Source organism: Dryas octopetala, chromosome 3 (genome assembly GCF_963921425.1).
Source record: "Dryas octopetala chromosome 3, drDryOcto1.1, whole genome shotgun sequence".
Taxonomy (NCBI): Eukaryota; Viridiplantae; Streptophyta; class Magnoliopsida; order Rosales; family Rosaceae; genus Dryas; species Dryas octopetala.
Window position 1 is genome coordinate 23028481 of NC_141368.1, and position 16805 is coordinate 23045285.

At 37.1% G+C, this 16805-nt stretch overlaps 1 protein-coding gene and 1 pseudogene across 2 annotated transcripts; both read right to left on the reverse strand.

Moving 5' to 3' along the window:
* Window positions 1–918: 918 nt before the first annotated feature.
* On the reverse strand, window positions 919–12280 carry LOC147291858 (DEAD-box ATP-dependent RNA helicase 16-like; annotated as a pseudogene). Its single transcript, XR_015121227.1, has 15 exons — window positions 12092–12280; window positions 11814–11972; window positions 11621–11710; window positions 11346–11474; window positions 10590–10690; window positions 10290–10404; window positions 9648–9779; window positions 9277–9342; window positions 8952–9128; window positions 4312–4407; window positions 3598–3761; window positions 3464–3520; window positions 2817–2857; window positions 1395–1609; window positions 919–1228 (listed from the first exon to the last, which is right to left on the reverse strand). The product of XR_015121227.1 is annotated as a DEAD-box ATP-dependent RNA helicase 16-like (transcript).
* A 1450-nt stretch (window positions 12281–13730) lies between these two features.
* Window positions 13731–16570, reverse strand: LOC147291859 (uncharacterized). Its single transcript, XM_086236046.1, has 7 exons — window positions 16310–16570; window positions 15307–16231; window positions 15059–15189; window positions 14864–14915; window positions 14426–14767; window positions 14072–14263; window positions 13731–13945 (listed from the first exon to the last, which is right to left on the reverse strand). The coding sequence occupies exons 1-7, from the start codon at window positions 16568–16570 to the stop codon at window positions 13731–13733; spliced, it is 2118 nt and encodes a 705-aa protein (XP_086092172.1).
* Between the last annotated feature and the right edge of the window lie 235 nt (window positions 16571–16805).

A 16805-nucleotide genomic window follows, 5' to 3' on the forward strand; every position in this document is an offset into this window, starting at 1 on the left:
TTTTGAGAATTTGTCCAAGAGTTTACAAAAATTCTAGAATTTATTTAATAGAGGGAATTTTATTTTAATTTTTTAGAAATAAATTTGGACTTTCTAATTTTTTTGAAAATTTTTAGAGGGCAAATTGGTAATTTAACCTCATAGTAAATTAGTACTAGTCAAGACAAGTCAATATGAATTTTTCGTGTATTTTTTTAAGTTCGGATCTATTTTTAATTAATTTTCAAAGTTTATAAAAATAGGAAAATTAAAAAAATCAGAAAATACAAGAAAAGATGTGACACGTGGAGCACATCCAGCGCGCCACGTCAGCATTAACGGTCAGGTCATCATTTTTAACGGAATTGTTGACGGAACAAAGTAAAATGAGACACGGATGTAAGTTACAGGTGGTAATCTGGGACAAAAAAATTTTCAGTTGGCAAAGTGGAAATGAGTTACAATTTTTTGTAGTAAATCGATAATTAAGCCATATATATATGTAATTAGAGTTAGTTAGACTTAAGTTGTGTAAATTTTTGAGAATATTTGAAAAATGAAATTGATGGCATTACATTAAAAAGATCTATGATATAATTAAGGCATTTATCTTATTGCAGGCTTAATGGTAATCGATTTGTGAAAATTGTTAAGGTGAATGTTATATTTGAGAAATTTAGAACATGAAACTTGTGGTGGAATTTATAGACTTGGAGGTGCATGAAAGCAATGTGAAATGAGTAACATACCGAGGTAAATGTTTATGTTACTAATGGGTTAGAGAATTGTGGATCTAAATAAAAATTTATAATTCATAAGGTAATAATATTGTATGACTCTGAATCTAAACCATTAATTAAGTTAGATGTTCGCGATCACAGTCTAACGACATAAGTATCTTATATTCATGTTACAGTGCTATATGGTCCTGTCCACATATACGGATCATGTTAAGAACATTTGCCTCTTTGTCATTGTTTTGTTCCAAATAATTTTGCCTTAAATAACAATTACATTTACAATAAGTTCACATGAGATGGGTAGCTGAATAAAGGAGCTGTTTTAAAGAAACATATATTATCCCTATAAATTCATACAAAACTGTGGGAGTTGGTTTCTAACCCCTGTTGATACAGTACATATGGATGTAATACATAGAAAAATTAAGTCTTTTTCCTTTTTGTCTATGGTTGTCATTGCCATCTTTTCCTTCTACCTTCGTCTAGTTTCCACGAGCTTTCTTAGGTCCCTGGTATCAGATTATTACAGATCCATTAGCAACTAATTCCAGTCTCTGACCATTGGCACTTGGAGCACCAAGTGGTAGGGATGAGGCTTCATTGCACATTTCTCAGGTGAAATTGACACAAACTTAAAATCACGAAGAAATTAAGTACAAACAAGAAGTTAAGTACCTCGGCGGTGAAAGTCTTGAGAGGGTCCCTAGCTTTTTTCAATTTTCTCTTATATCCATTACGGCGAGCAGGGTTGGTATTTCCCATTGCAGCTCTAGCAAGCATAATAGTCTTTCTGGCTTCTTTAGTTTCTGCATCCAATAGATAATCAGGCACATCACGCAGGTGAGAAGCAGGGGGCTTCTTGCTCAGAACTTTGTCATGTTTCAACAGATCTGCTCAAGAATAATAGATCAATAATGTTCCAATCTTGTAACTTGAAGTGATACAGTACAACATAAGACTCAATACATCCAACCAAATAAATTTGGTACGTAAGGGGTGTACTCAATCCAGAACGTCAGGGGGTACATAATCAAGACTTTCATAGTCTTTTTAAAAGTCTATGAAAGTCATATGGTACTCAAAATGTCAATGACTTTCGTAGATTTCTCAAGTTAATAGACTTTCAAACACTTTTGGCATTGAGGTATTAATACCAAACCTCTTTATTTCTCTCCCATTCCCCCCCCCCCCCCTTGACTTTGAAAGACTTTTGGCATTGAAGTATAAATACCAAACGGACATGGATGTGCTATAATTTTGGAAAATTTGCACAGTTTTTCTCCAAACTCCCTATTTAACCCTTGTATGAAATTAGAAAAATTCAATTTTTTCTCCCAAATTATTTTTCTTTAATAAAAACATTATTTTATTGTTTAACCATCCAATACCCCCCCCCCCCCAACCCAAATGCACCTCACCACCACTCGGCCCTCCCCTCTGATCACCACCGTCAACTGCACTCTTTTCTCCTTTTTCTTCTATCTCCTCCCTTTCAGCCTTGCTTTCCCTCTCTCCCACCACTCGCTGTCACCACCACTCTCTTTCTTTCCCTCTCTTGCAGCCACTCGCTGTCACCACTGTCGTCTTCGCCAATACCGTCACCGGCGAGTGTGTGAGCTTGCCGCAGAACTGAGACAGATCGACTATATAGCTCTCGCTTTAGATGCTCAGAGGCAGTGCGGCAAGGGTCGGCGAAAGTGGCGTCGCACAGAGAGAAAGGGATGGGGAAGGGGAAGGGGAAGGGGAAGGGGAAAGAGATGGGGAAGGTTGGGTTTAAATAATTATTTTTAATTTTTTAAAATTTTAGTTTTAAATAAATATTTTTATGGGCACAACGCAATTGATATTCTCTGATTTCTCATTTTCTTATTTTCTCAATTGGCTCACAACCACCAATAGAGTTCTTTGCCCAAAAAATTGGAAATTATTAGAAGTCATTGAAATTATTAGAAGTCGTTGAAAATCTATCAATGTCTATGAAAGTTTTTTCATAAAACTCCTTGAAAGTCTATGAAAGTTCGTTATAATTCTGAAAGTCTATGAAAGTCTGTCACTTAAAAAAGTCAAAAAGTCATTATAAGTTTGAATTGAGTACACCCCCTAAGTCTCTTGGATTAACTTCAAAATGAGCCTTCAACCTAAACAAATAGATGCAGATCATTATAAAACAAAAACGGAAAGTTGTGGTAAAGAGGGTAGAGTAGAATAAGCAAATGTTGGAAAACCAAAAAATGAAGAGAACACAAGTAGTTGTCACTCAATCAAAGTAGATCTCACTATTGTGCCTCTGTGATCTAAACAAGATAGAAAATAGGCACTAAATAGGAGGAGGAAATTACATAAATGGTCCACTTATTATTCGCTAAGTCTCGTTTTGGTCCATAAATTTTTAAGTTCTATATTGGTCCATGAATTGTCTGATGTGTTCTATTTTGGTCCAAAATGGACAATTTTGTCCCTCAAAGTCAAGTCATTGGTACAAAACTGAGGGGCAAAATCAGACGATTTTGCCCGATTTGGACCAAAATGGAACACTTCAGACAATTCGTGGACCAATATGACACTTAAAAAAATTTGTGGACCAAAACGACTTAGCGAATAGTAAGTGGACCGTTTCTGTAATTATCTCATAGGAGAATGTAGCAAAATCAATTATTTTCAGCATGTCTTAAACCTAATTTTGCAAGAGGTTTGGTGCAGAAGACCTCATATAGATAAAGAAAGCAAAAATAGTAGATACTCACTTTTCAGAATTGATAATTTCATTTCTCAAATCCTGAGCTCGCAAGTCTTTGCAACATCCTGTAGAAGTCACTAGCATCAGTGATCTTGAGGTGACTCATGGCACCTTCAAAATGAAAATACGAAGGCAACCATGAAAGATAAAATAATCAGAAGAATCACCTCAGCTCTATATCGTAAAGACTCCACTGCATTCTGGTTCAGTAAAGGAAATGGAGCAATTAAGTTTGAATCATCTTTTTGATCATCCCCCAGAAAGGATTTGATTTCTTCAAATATTTCCATCTCATCTGAAGAAACCTTTTAGAAAAAAGCAAATATAAGAATATGAAAATGTGTCACAACTCACAAGATAAGATCATCATCACAATCATCATTATCAACCCTTCTTTCTTCTATAGAGGCATAAACGACACACAAGTCTTAAGCAAGATAAAACATATAAGGATGCACACAAACCCAAAAGCAAATAATCAAATTTAGAAAACCACATATGCACAAACACTTGTAGTGCATATATTGTTGCATCAGACACATGCACAACCGAAAAAAGTAACTGAAAAAGCCTTTTGGGTTCAGTGGAACAGCCTGGTTGCAGTTACATGTTACGGCATGCCATGGACCTTGAATACGTCACAGAGGATGCATTCGGTCATAGCAGGGTGGATGATAAACTCATATTATAGATTCCTATTTGAAATTAGGCTAAAAGAGGGGGAACGAACAAGAGGGGAGAGGGGGTATGCGAGCAATGTAATTATCATTGAGTAATGCCAATCATAATTCTACTGGGATGCTATTCCCTACAAAAGACTTTTTAAAAAATCTTTTAATCTTGTAGCAAACTCACAAGAGAGATAGAAGCACCAGTACTATATCCTCTTCCAGTACGTCCAATACGATGAACATATCCTTCAGCACTTTGAGGCATATCAAAATTTATAACCTGCAAAAGGGATAAAAGTGAAGATAATGTTAATGGGATACTAGCTGAGCATGGTATTTCACAAGGTATTATTTGAGAGACAAGAATTGTAGTGAATTAAACCCCCTGTGATCTTGTCCTTGATGTATTCTAGAGTTAAAACAGATATAGCAAACAACACACAATATGGCAGCAAAAGTAAACACAAAGAACACCAAGATTTGTTATCGAGGTTCGGCGAACTTTGCCTACGTCCCCGTGTGATCCTTAGAGAATCACAGCTGCACTATGTATAGAATAAGAGTACAAGAACTTATTGAAACCCTAGACTACCCAACTCGCAGCCGCTCTCTTCTCTCTTGCACAAATAGCTCTCTTGTGTTTTTTCCCTCTTGAAAAAACCCTTCCCTTGAAGTCACTCACCCTTGAGTCTCTAACCCGAGTCTCCCTTTGAGTTTCTTCTCTAGAAGTCTCTAGCTATACTTATATTTATGAGACTTGCAGCAGCCTATTTATAGAGCATAGACTTACCACTTACAATATGGATTCCTAATCCTAATAGAATTAGGTAATCTACCTATTAGCTAATTCTATTCCCTTGTACACAAGGAAAACCCTTTAGAACTCCTTCCCACATTAGGAAAGTCTTGTGCAAGTCCTATTTGTCTTCCAAAATCGTACCCCACTAGGAAAACACCAAACTACCCCACTGCCCAGTCTCCCTACTGCTCTTGGCCAGATCTGTAGCTTCCTCCAGAAATTTCCGACGAGACAAAAACACAACAATCTCCACCTTGGCGAGTCGGAACCAAAGCCATGAATGTTGTACCTTCGAGATATTCTCTAGTCTTGAAGTAACCTCGAACAAACCTCCAAGAACCCCTTCACATTGGCAAAAAACCTATTGCCTCAATGCACCTTAAGTGAGAAGGTGCTCCACCTCAATCAACTAACTTTGAAGATTGAGCAAGCTCACCCCGAGCTTGTACCTTCGAATCTTAATTGCAGCCTCAAGATTCTCTTCGCCTTTTGTTCCATAAACCCATTCATAGCCAACGTTCTCCTTGGATTTAGGAACTAACTTCCAACTGAAGTTCCTTTGTAGAGACAACCTAGCACACCTCCGACGTTCCCATTCCTTGCTCTCACAAGCCCCCTTGAATGTAGCCGTATTTCCCTTACTAACACCATAGTAACCGCTGTCCTTTTCCCACCAAAACTTGTGAGTTAGCTTGATGGTACTTTTGGGCTTGGACTGCCTTGTGCCCTTTTTCTCCACCTGTTCTTGAACCTTTGTTGATTGTTGTTGCTGCCCAAACTCTTCAACCCTTGTGTTATGCTCCACCAGCTCAGAGTTGGCCTTCTCTTGAACTGGATTTACCTTCATAACCACCTTGGTTGCCTTCATGGTTGCATCTTCCTTAACAACAATCAAACCTTCCTCATCTTTATTGACTTCCCTTGCTGCATCCTTGAAGTCAATCTTTGATGAATAACTAACCAAGCAACAATCATGGTTTGTTGCTTCTTCTTCTTTAGCCGCAGCACTTATTTGACGAGACTCTTCCTTTGTGAGATGATGCCCTTGCTCTCCCTTGTTACAATGCTCCATGAGCTCAACATCCAAGCTCTCTTTGGTAGACGCAGCTGCTCCACCTATCACTGTAACCCCGGAAAGCTTGTAAAGATTATTAGATTGCACAACTCCCTTCAGGATCACACTTGATCCTTTTGAGACTTGGAGCTTCCCTGCTCTAGACTTGAATGCATACCCATTCTTCCCTAGAGTTCCAAGAGAGATAAGATTTCTCTTCAATGTAGGAATATATCGCACATTCCCAAGCAACCTAACAATTTCATCTTGCATCTTCACCTTGACTGTGCCAACGCCATGAACCTTGCACACAGAGTTATCTCCCAACAAAACTTTGCCCTCACTAGATTCCTCATATGTATGAAACCACTCCTTGTTTGCACACATATGAAAACTACATCCGGAGTCCAAATACCAAGCTTGTGGAGTAGAATTACCAGAAGATACCACCAAAAGCTCCCCATCGTCGACCACGACGTTACTTGAGTTTTCAGCCCTTTTCTTCTTCTTCTTCTCCAGCCATATCTGGCAATCCCTTTTCCAGTGGTCTAATGAACCACACTCGAAGCAACCACCTTCTTCATCGGAATCATTGGACTTCCCTTTTTTGCTAGATCTGCCCCTCCTTTCCTTCCCTCGACTCTTCTCCTTGCCCTTAGCATAAAGGCCTTGTGATGACTGAGTGCCTTCGGTCAAATCATCTAACTTTGCATATGACTGAAGCGCTTGCACCACATCATCAAGCTTTAGAGTCTCCTTTCCAAACATCAAAGTTGTTCGGAAGTGCTTGAAAGAAGATGGCAGAGATCTCAGCAAGATGATAGCCTTATCATCATCCTTGTAAACTTCTTCGACCTTGTCGAGATTAGCTATGCAATTCTGAAATTTGCATACATGATCCGCTACATCTCCACCTTCTTCTAGTCGAAGTCCGAAGAGTTCATCCTTTAAGAAGAGTTTATTGGACACCGTCTTGCCCATATAAACACTCTCTAACTTGTCCCATGCTTCTTTTGCTGTCATCGCCTCTGTGATGTGAGACCTCACGGATCTTGTGAGGTGGATCTCTATTGAACTCTTGGCCTTCTTGAGAACCTTGTTCCATGTTCCTTCTGACGTGGTTGTCGGCTTCTCACCAAGAAGTGCATCATCCAGATCTTGCTGCACCAGCACATTCTTCATCATCCGTTGCCAATCTGTAAAATCATCCTTGCCATCATATGGCTTCAAAGCAGGCCTTAAATCCCCTAAGTCCATGCTTCGACCTCCTCTAGACATCGCAGAAACCTTCTAGCCAACCTGGCTCTGATACCAATTGTAGTGAATTAAACCCCCTGTGATCTTGTCCTTGATGTATTCTAGAGTTAAAACAGATATAGCAAACAACACACAATATGGCAGCAAAAGTAAACACAAAGAACACCAAGATTTGTTATCGAGGTTCGGCGAACTTTGCCTACGTCCCCGTGTGATCCTTAGAGAATCACAGCTGCACTATGTATAGAATAAGAGTACAAGAACTTATTGAAACCCTAGACTACCCAACTCGCAGCCGCTCTCTTCTCTCTTGCACAAATAGCTCTCTTGTGTTTTTTCCCTCTTGAAAAAACCCTTCCCTTGAAGTCACTCACCCTTGAGTCTCTAACCCGAGTCTCCCTTTGAGTTTCTTCCCTAGAAGTCTCTAGCTATACTTATATTTATGAGACTTGCAGCAGCCTATTTATAGAGCATAGACTTACCACTTACAATATGGATTCCTAATCCTAATAGAATTAGGTAATCTACCTATTAGCTAATTCTATTCCCTTGTACACAAGGAAAACCCTTTAGAACTCCTTCCCACATTAGGAAAGTCTTGTGCAAGTCCTATTTGTCTTCCAAAATCGTACCCCACTAGGAAAACACCAAACTACCCCACTGCCCAGTCTCCCTACTGCTCTTGGCCAGATCTGTAGCTTCCTCCAGAAATTTCCGACGAGACAAAAACACAACAAGAATCAGAGCAATACTTTAATAATACGAAAGCAATCAAATTTACATTAAAGGTGGAAAAGCAGGCCACCAAAAACAACTAAATAAAATACCAGCAAATCAAGGTACAACCATCAGCTCATGAAAAAGCAGCAACCCAATCAACATGATAAAAGAAAAACAGTATATCTCAGTCAACAAAAAAATAGGTATATCTCAAAGATCCTTCTATTCTTCTCCATCCCAATAACCCAAACTTTCGCCAATAAAATACAAATCCATAAAACAGAAACCGTTTTCTATCCGACAAGAGTACACTTTTCTCAATGAACGATGAAACATGTGCTTCCCTAAACAGCTTGTGCCATAAGCGCATGACAACATAACAGTGAAGAAAACGATGGTCAAAACTTTCAGCCTCCTTTTTGCACATCATACATTGATAGGGTGAAACATAAACATTAGCCTTGATTTTTGAATCTGATCACAAGTATTAATCCTTCCATGACCAATAGTCCAAGCAAGAACTTGTACCTTGCAATGCACTTTAGCCTTCCAAATCATCAAGGTTTGAAAATACATAAAGATGGATTGTCAATCAATTAAGGCTTTTTTGCACTAATACCACCCAGAATATAGGGGCCGTGCAAGTTTACCACCCAAAAAAAAATTACAATTTGCCACCCAATTTAATCTTTGTATGACAATGTGGAACCCACCATCCACTTTTCTGTTAAATTAGGATTTTTTTTTCACTAACGTCTCATTTTGTACTTGAAATTTTTTTTAACAAAATGAAATATTTTTTTTGTAAGTAAAACCCGGAAATTACAAAGTGAATTTAATTCAACCTGAGGATAGCATCGGGTAAATTGCTTTTTTCAAATCAAATAAATCATCTAGGATGAATATATGAAATCAAAGAAGCTACCCCAGTCAAAATTGAATTTAAAGAATGATAGCCAGCAAAACCATACCATCAAGAAAAGTAATGACATACCGTGTGAACATTTTTGAAGTCAATTCCCCGCACCACACCAAATTCAGAATTGGTTTTGTGCTTAGCATGCTTTCTAGACTTTTTTTGTTCAACACTACTCTCCCCAATGTCTTCATTCTCTTTCGTTTTGCTGTTATCAGCTGCAATCAAATAATCAAAAAGCCCAGCATTGAATTCCTGTTGACAAATCAAGGTGGTGAGGACTGAGAATATTGTGAAATATCATTATCAAAATGGTAGACTGGCAACAAACTCTAACCAGTAACATAAGTAAATATAAGCCATGACAAGACAGCAATATCAAAATATTAAAATACAAACAAACCTCAAGAATATGCAGGTGAGAATTTTGTGGCAACTCGGCATTTAAAACAACAGATTTGATTCCAAACTGCAAAAATAGATAACAATAAAGAAATAAATACACAAATAAAATATGACTATGAGGCATAAATCAATTCTCTCCTCCTTCCCTCACCAGTTAGGCAAAAAAAAGAGGGAAGACACAGAAAAACATACACTATCCCTTACTCTCTCCCTCTCTACTCACACACACACACACACACTATCTCTCTCTACTCACTCTGTTTTCAGTTGATGCTATGCAATGAAATACTAAAACAAGGGAGATATCAATTTCTGAAAAAAAAAAAAAAAAAAAAAAGTTTTCCTGCATGGATGAAGAAATCTATATACCTTTTCCAAATATAGTTTCAATCTGAATCCCATGTCAATTGTATTAGTAAATATCAGAACTTTTTTCTGAACCAACCCGAACTTTAAGAGGGAGAGGATGTAGAGTAACTTGTCATGGGCACTGCATGATAACTGAAAAATAAAAAAGAAAAACATAAGTCGATTGCCATATGACGATCTCAGTTCAACCAGAAGTCGATGGGCACAAATAAAACCAGATACATGAAACATTAAAGAACACATGGAAATCCAAAGAGATCATTGGTACCAAAAGAGATATAAATCATAAATGGAGGGGGGGATAAATAAAATTAAAGAAAAACTAAGTATTAAAATGAAGTCAGACTTGCCTTAAAAAATATAGGTTTTTAGGAACACAGAATATTTTATATCAGAAAAAGCTAAAGGGCCATGGCATTACATGCTTCCGAGATGAGGCAGTAAATTATGCTATTAAAAAAAAAAAGGGCAACTGCTTTTTTTCATAAGAAAAAAAACAACTGATTAATTGTAGCTAACAGAAAGGTTCCCTTCAAAGTCATGTTAAATGTGTTCTAAATCGTACAACAGTTTTGGCAAAGATGTCGAAACAACCCATTTTGGGGTTATGCCATTTCCTATTAAGGGCATAACAAATCTTACCCAAAACTGCTGAACATTTTTTGGGATAAAATCGTCCTTGATATCTCCCACTTCTGGCAAAGTCAAAATGTAGGAATTATGTAGAATCAGCTTCTGCAGTTTCTCAACATCATCACTGCCAAGTATCATAAGATGCTAGGTATCAATAAGAGATAATAAAGTAAAACCCTAAAGTGAAACCATGAAAACAGCCACCCTTGAGCCATCAAGAGATATATTATGGCACAAAATACATCACCCTTGACATCATAACTCCTAATTAGCAACAAAAATAGTGCATATATTATGTAAATACCAAACCTTGCGGTGGCAGACATAAGAAGACATTGACAACATTTAGGAATGTGAGGTGTAAATGCCTTTATATCTGCCTCATATCCATATGACAACAGAAGATCTGCCTGAAACAGAATATAGTTAAATTATCTCTCAACGGGATGATACTAAGTAATCATTCTTCAACTTGACTACGGGAAAGAAATGAATATCATAATAGAGTAAATTGCCAAACAACCATAAATTAGAGGTGAAATTATAAACTCAAAGCATGTACGATTTACAGAACCACATAATACAACAGATGATCTGACTGAAACAAATATAGTTCAATGATCTTCCAACCGAATAATACTAAATAATCATTCAAGTATTTTAATGATTTGTCAACGGGATAATACTATGTAATCATTCTTCAAAACCTGACAATGGGAAAAAGTGAATATCATAATAGAGTATATTTCCTAACAACCATATATTATATTAGTGGTGAAATTATAAATTCAAAGCAACTATGATTTCTAACACCCTGTGATACAACAATATAATGTACGTTTCAATTTACAATTACAACTTTATACAAACAAATTTACTATATTTCTCAACAACATCAATCTGGCATAGAGTATCAGCTACAAAATTAATTGAGGTGCATATAGTCCTTCAAGGTGAAAAAAAAAAATAGCAGGGCTGCAGGTAATGAATAAATCTGCCATCAAACTCAACTAAAACTGACAAATATGTTTGTGTGTGTGGGTGTGTGTGTAACTGGGTCCTCACCTCATCAAGAACAAGAATTTCTAATGAATCATCAATCGATGTTGATTGAAGAACACCATCAGCCAAGCATTTCTTTATGGAAGCTGGAGTCGAAACCAGAATCTCAGGTATGCTCGCCAAAGCTGTCCGCTGGAAGCAAAATAGTGAATAAGATAAAGTTAGCAAAATGGTTTTAGAATCACTTGGCATAAAAATACATAACAAAATCTCCATGTGCATGTGTGCGTCTGTGTACATGTATATTTCATAGAATTGGAAAAATGAGTTGAACAAACCCAATCAGAAGCAGGCATGCTGCTTGTCAGCTGTACAACTTTCAATGGAACTGTACACAATTCAATCAACGACGAAACCTCTTCATAAACCTGCATATGTGCCATAAACATTCATAATCAGTAACCAAGCATATCAAGCAATACAAAAATGGAAATAGAATTCGAACCGGGAATTTTTACGAAATGTATAAACCTGCTCAGAGAGTTCCCGAGTAGGGACGAGAATGATCGCACTCGGAGCAAGCTTCATCTGGGATTCTGAAGCAGAAAACAGCTTCTGAAGCAACGGCAGGAGGTAGGCAAATGTTTTTCCAGAACCAGTCTTTGCCCTAGCGACCACATCCTTACCTTGCTGGAAATCAATCAATTAAAGCAATTTTCAACATTAAAGATTGATTTTCAACTCCTGCATTTTCTGGGAAGCCAAACAGGAAATAAAATGAACTTAATTTAGAAAAAAAAAAAACTGACAAGGATGAGAGGAATAGCGACTCGCTGAATGGGCGTGGGCTTCTGAATTTTCTTCTTGTTTAGGGCACGAATAAGACGACCGTCCAATCCGAGATTTTCGAATGTCTGGTCCTCTTCGTCTTCGTTTTCAATCTCCTTTGGTGGTGGCTTTTCCATAGTTTCAGCCATTTGAGTCTGTAGCCTTCGAGGTTCGACGAAGTTAGGGTTTAGGGTTTGGTTAATTTAGGGTTTATAAGCATTCTTTAACAAGCGTTTACGGTGCGTTTGGTAACGTTTTACAAAACAGTTTTTCATTTTACAAATTTAAAAAATGACAAAAATGTGTTTGGTTGCCGTATTGAGAAAATAGTTTTTAAAAAACACAAAATAGAATTTTTAGTTTATAGTGTAAATTCAGAAAACGACTAAATGATGTTTTCAATGAATTTAGAAAACATAGAGAACACAAATACAAATAAAAAAAATTTACAACTGAAATGAAAAATGAAAAAAATGAAAAAACATATGATCTACACTTCCTCCCCACCTAGCCAGACCCACCTCCGGCGGCAGCCCTACCCCCCGCTGCTGCCCACCTCACCCATCTCCCTTCATCTCTCCTATATTCCTTTTTATTTTTCTCTCTACGTATTTCTCAAAATATATACTTTATAATCCTTTTATAGTTTCCAATTCTCGCTTCAATAAACGAATCAAGACTTCCTGTAACATCCATGGGAGGAAGCTCACGAACCTTAACAACCCTTACATAGAGAAAATACATTTGTTTAACTAGATCATAGATGCTTGCAGTCTTGTCTCCATTAATAATACGGTCACCCACAACTTTTCTACCTCCAAGGTAGTCGCACCGACCGAAGTGGGTTGGGTTTTATGAAACTTTTCTCTTTTTTAATTATATATTTTATGAAATTGGTTAATAATAATTTATAATTAATATATTTTGTGAATATAATTATTTGGTTGTAATAATTGGTTAATATCAAAGCTGTTTTCATTATTTTTGTTTTATATAATTGTTTTTCAATTACGCTACCAGACGCTTTTTCATATTTTGAGAATGAAAAATTTAATTTGTCATTTTCATTTTACAATACAGTTTTTTAAAAATTGTTCTGTAAAACATTACCAGACGGACCCTTATATTCTCACTTTTTTTCCTATTTTTCCACCCACTTTTTAATTAATATATTAATGACAAGTTATATCAAAAGAATAAAATTTCGGGTTTAAGGAAATTTTGATGGAAATTTCAAAGATTTTTAAATTTCAACAAAAATTCGACGGAAACGACGAAAATTGCTATCAAAATATAAAAATTTTGATTGAAACTTTACCATATATTTATTTAACATATTATCTACTACATTGATAAAAAACATTGAAGAAACCAAATTATATGATAGGTTTCATGTAATATGTGATGAATATAATGCGCACTGGAGGCAAATACTGTAAAAAAAAATGCTTCACTAATTAATAATTACTTCTATAACACCTCAATTTTATTTTTATTACAATATTGCCATATGAATTACAAAAGTAGTCAATACCACATAGAGTTTCTAGGAGGTTCAAAATTTTCGCTGTCTTCAGTATCATCATATCCATAGTAGGTGTAATACGAAGAATAATCACTCTAAAATACTTCTCTAGTATAATTTTGCATGTAATTGCCAACATGCCAACCATATTGATCAAGAACCTGTTGTGATTGAATTTGCCCATAAGCATACTCATTTGAAGAGTTTGTCTCTTGTTGTGCCAATGAGTTACTATCAGACTCAACCGAGTAAGACAGATGTGGTGGGTAGAATATTGGAGGGTTTTGCCCATAATTGTAATTGTCACTTCCTACCCCCATAGAGCCAAAAGTGATGGATAATGAATCATCTTCTTCTTGTGCCAAACTCTCATGACCTCTTTGTCTGTGACTATAGCCTTTTCCTATGGCACCAATTCATGATCCGACACGCCTACTCTCATGATCCTCATCTTGTGTTGCATGTATGTAGTTTGCTTCAACAAAAAATGGACTCATATACTCTTGAGAATGTCCAGTGCAATCTTCATTTCCACCACCACCACCACCACCACCACCACTACCTCTACCACTACCACTACCTCTACCTCCACTATTGGTAGGAGTGCCCGATCTTGTGTCGGAGTTGCCTGATCAAGAAGGATTAGTGGGAACTGGCTCATTACGATGTGTCGACCTTGGTTGCATAAGTTCATCAAAAATTTTAGTAGGGTTCACCTCCTCATTTAGAACTTTGTCCACATTGATACCTTCCTAGCGTGCTTGAGTTGCAATATCAGGATCTAGATTGCCTGCATCATCATCTAAATGGAGGGGCTTAATCCACTGATAAAGCTGGTTTCCCTCCACATCATCATCCCCTATAGCAGCATTATATATATCCAGCAGATTATATTCATCGACGCGATCCTCCTCTGCTTTCTTGTCTCGAAGTGCAAGCCTCATGTTATAGTAGCAATACACCATCTTTTCTAACCTACTATATGAGAGCCTGTTTCGTTGTTTGGTGTATATGAGTGCGAAATTACTCCAGTTTCTTTCACAAGCTGTTGATGATGCCATTTGTGATAAAACTTTGATGGCTAACTTTCTCACAGTAGACGCATCACTCTCATACATGACCCACCATTTACCTAAAATGAAAAATTTATTTGTGTAAGTGTAACTATAAAAATAAATAATTAAGTTAATTTAACTTATACAAGTACGATGTATATTCACTAGGAGACATTCGTGATCTAGCGGCCTTTGCAACTCGCTCTCCGAGAATTTTCCGCGCATCTTTAAAATATGTTAATTAGATACAAATACAATACAAATTATACAATATCAATCAAATATATAATTTAAGACAAATCAAATTCTATAAAGTATTAATATTTCTCGTAAAGATTCTTATGGGCCTTATGACAAATTATTTTTACCTTATTTTCAAATTGGCCAACTTTTGGTGAATATGGATCCAATTTGGAGAATACGTTGTGCACAATCCGAATAAGTTCACCATCATCTCCAATGCCAGATCTATATTGATAGCGAGGATTCAAATAATAGGCTGCAATCATGCATCAAGTAAATATAGAATACATAATTAGTAATTTAGTACATTAATTGAAAGCTAAATCAATTAAAAAAAATGCGGAACCAAAATAACAAATAAATTATTGGTTACCTGCTGCATGCAAATCGTGTTGTAACGTTTTAAACCATCGATCGTTGATGATTTTTATCACCCACCGTGCACCCTGTATTTTTTCTAGCTCTTCCTTCACGACACGCATCAACTCATAAATTGATCCCATTGTAGGATACACTTCTGTGTCGACAATACGTAAAACTATGTAGAGAGGTTCAAACAGACCGCAAACCTGATGCACCTGTTGCCAAAAAGATTGATCAAGAACTATATTTTCAACTATGATGCTGGCATATGAACGTCGGAAATTGCTACGACCCCAATCATCACTGGTGAACAATTGCTTCAGCCCTATCATCTTACCATACAAACTATCCAATGCAATATAGTTTGTAGCAAATCGGGTGGCACCAAGATGAACAATATCTCCCTTTGTGATCTCTCGCATCTTTGCCAACAACCAGTTATGGTTGTAAATATAATTCGTGATCATTCTGGCTTTTTTAATCACATTAGCAACCTGCTCTTTCTTCCCCATCTCTTCAAACATTAGATCAATGCAATGTGATGCACACGACGTCCAGTACACATTGTATTTGTTCATTAACTTCTTACCAGCTTTGACAAATGCGGAACCATTTTCGGTCACAACTTGAACAACATTCTCCTCTCCAACCTCCGTGATTACATCCTTCAGTAGCCCATAAATATATTTATGATCCTTTATGCAATCTGAAGAATCAACGAACTTAAGGAATACCGACTTCCCTTTTGAGTAGGCCATGAAGTTTATGATAGACAGTTTGGTTGGACCTGTCCAACCATCGCACATGATTGTGCAACCATAAGTTGCCCAATCGGTCTTCAATTTGTTAACATACTCTTGCATTTCTTGAAACTCCTGGTCCAAAAATCCGGTGCGTATCTGATAGGGTGTTGGAGGTTCCACTCCTACTCCTGCCTGTTAACATCCTATCACCAAATTTTTGAAATGATGAGATGCTGCTTTTGAAGGAGGAACATTTTCATAAATGAAGACCTTGCTGATCAAGCGTTGCATCCCATCTTTGATTGACCCTCCTCCAAAAAAGAGATTTTTAACACTCTTTTGGCGTGCTTGAGCTACTGGAGGTGTTGGTCGTGATTCCCTCATGCTTGATCCTCTTTGCATCTGTGCACCACTATTAGACCCAAAACCTTGTCCCCTATTTGGGACTTTATGTAAGTGTTCCCTCTGCCATTCTGCTGCTCTAGAGGCTCGAAGTGCAGCTCGAAATTCTCTTTGCTCTTGAGGCCCCATATTATCATTATGATCCTCATCATCATCATCCTCATCATCATCACTCAGCTCAATCTAACCTTGTCCTCGAAGCTCTTCCCTGAGCTCTTCCATCCGTTGTATTTTTTTGCTCTTTTGGTGTTGTTTGTGTTGCATCCCTGCAATGATGAATTGTTTCACTTCTGGTGGGACACTATTGCATCGTTGCACATTGTTTCTAGGATCCAAACCACTAAGGTGGTATTTCAGTCGTGTC

Excerpts from the sequence above, each read along its gene's own strand:
- LOC147291859 (XM_086236046.1), bottom strand. The coding sequence starts at position 16,570 with ATGGGGCCTCAAGAGCAAAGAGAATTTCGAGCTGCACTTCGAGCCTCT. Across the intron at positions 16,232-16,309 it reads TGCAACGCTTGATCAGCAAG|GCAGGAGTAGGAGTGGAACC; the intron begins GTCTTCATTTAT and ends GGATGTTAACAG. Across the intron at positions 14,916-15,058 it reads TTGGCCAATTTGAAAATAAG|ATGCGCGGAAAATTCTCGGA; the intron begins GTAAAAATAATT and ends CATATTTTAAAG.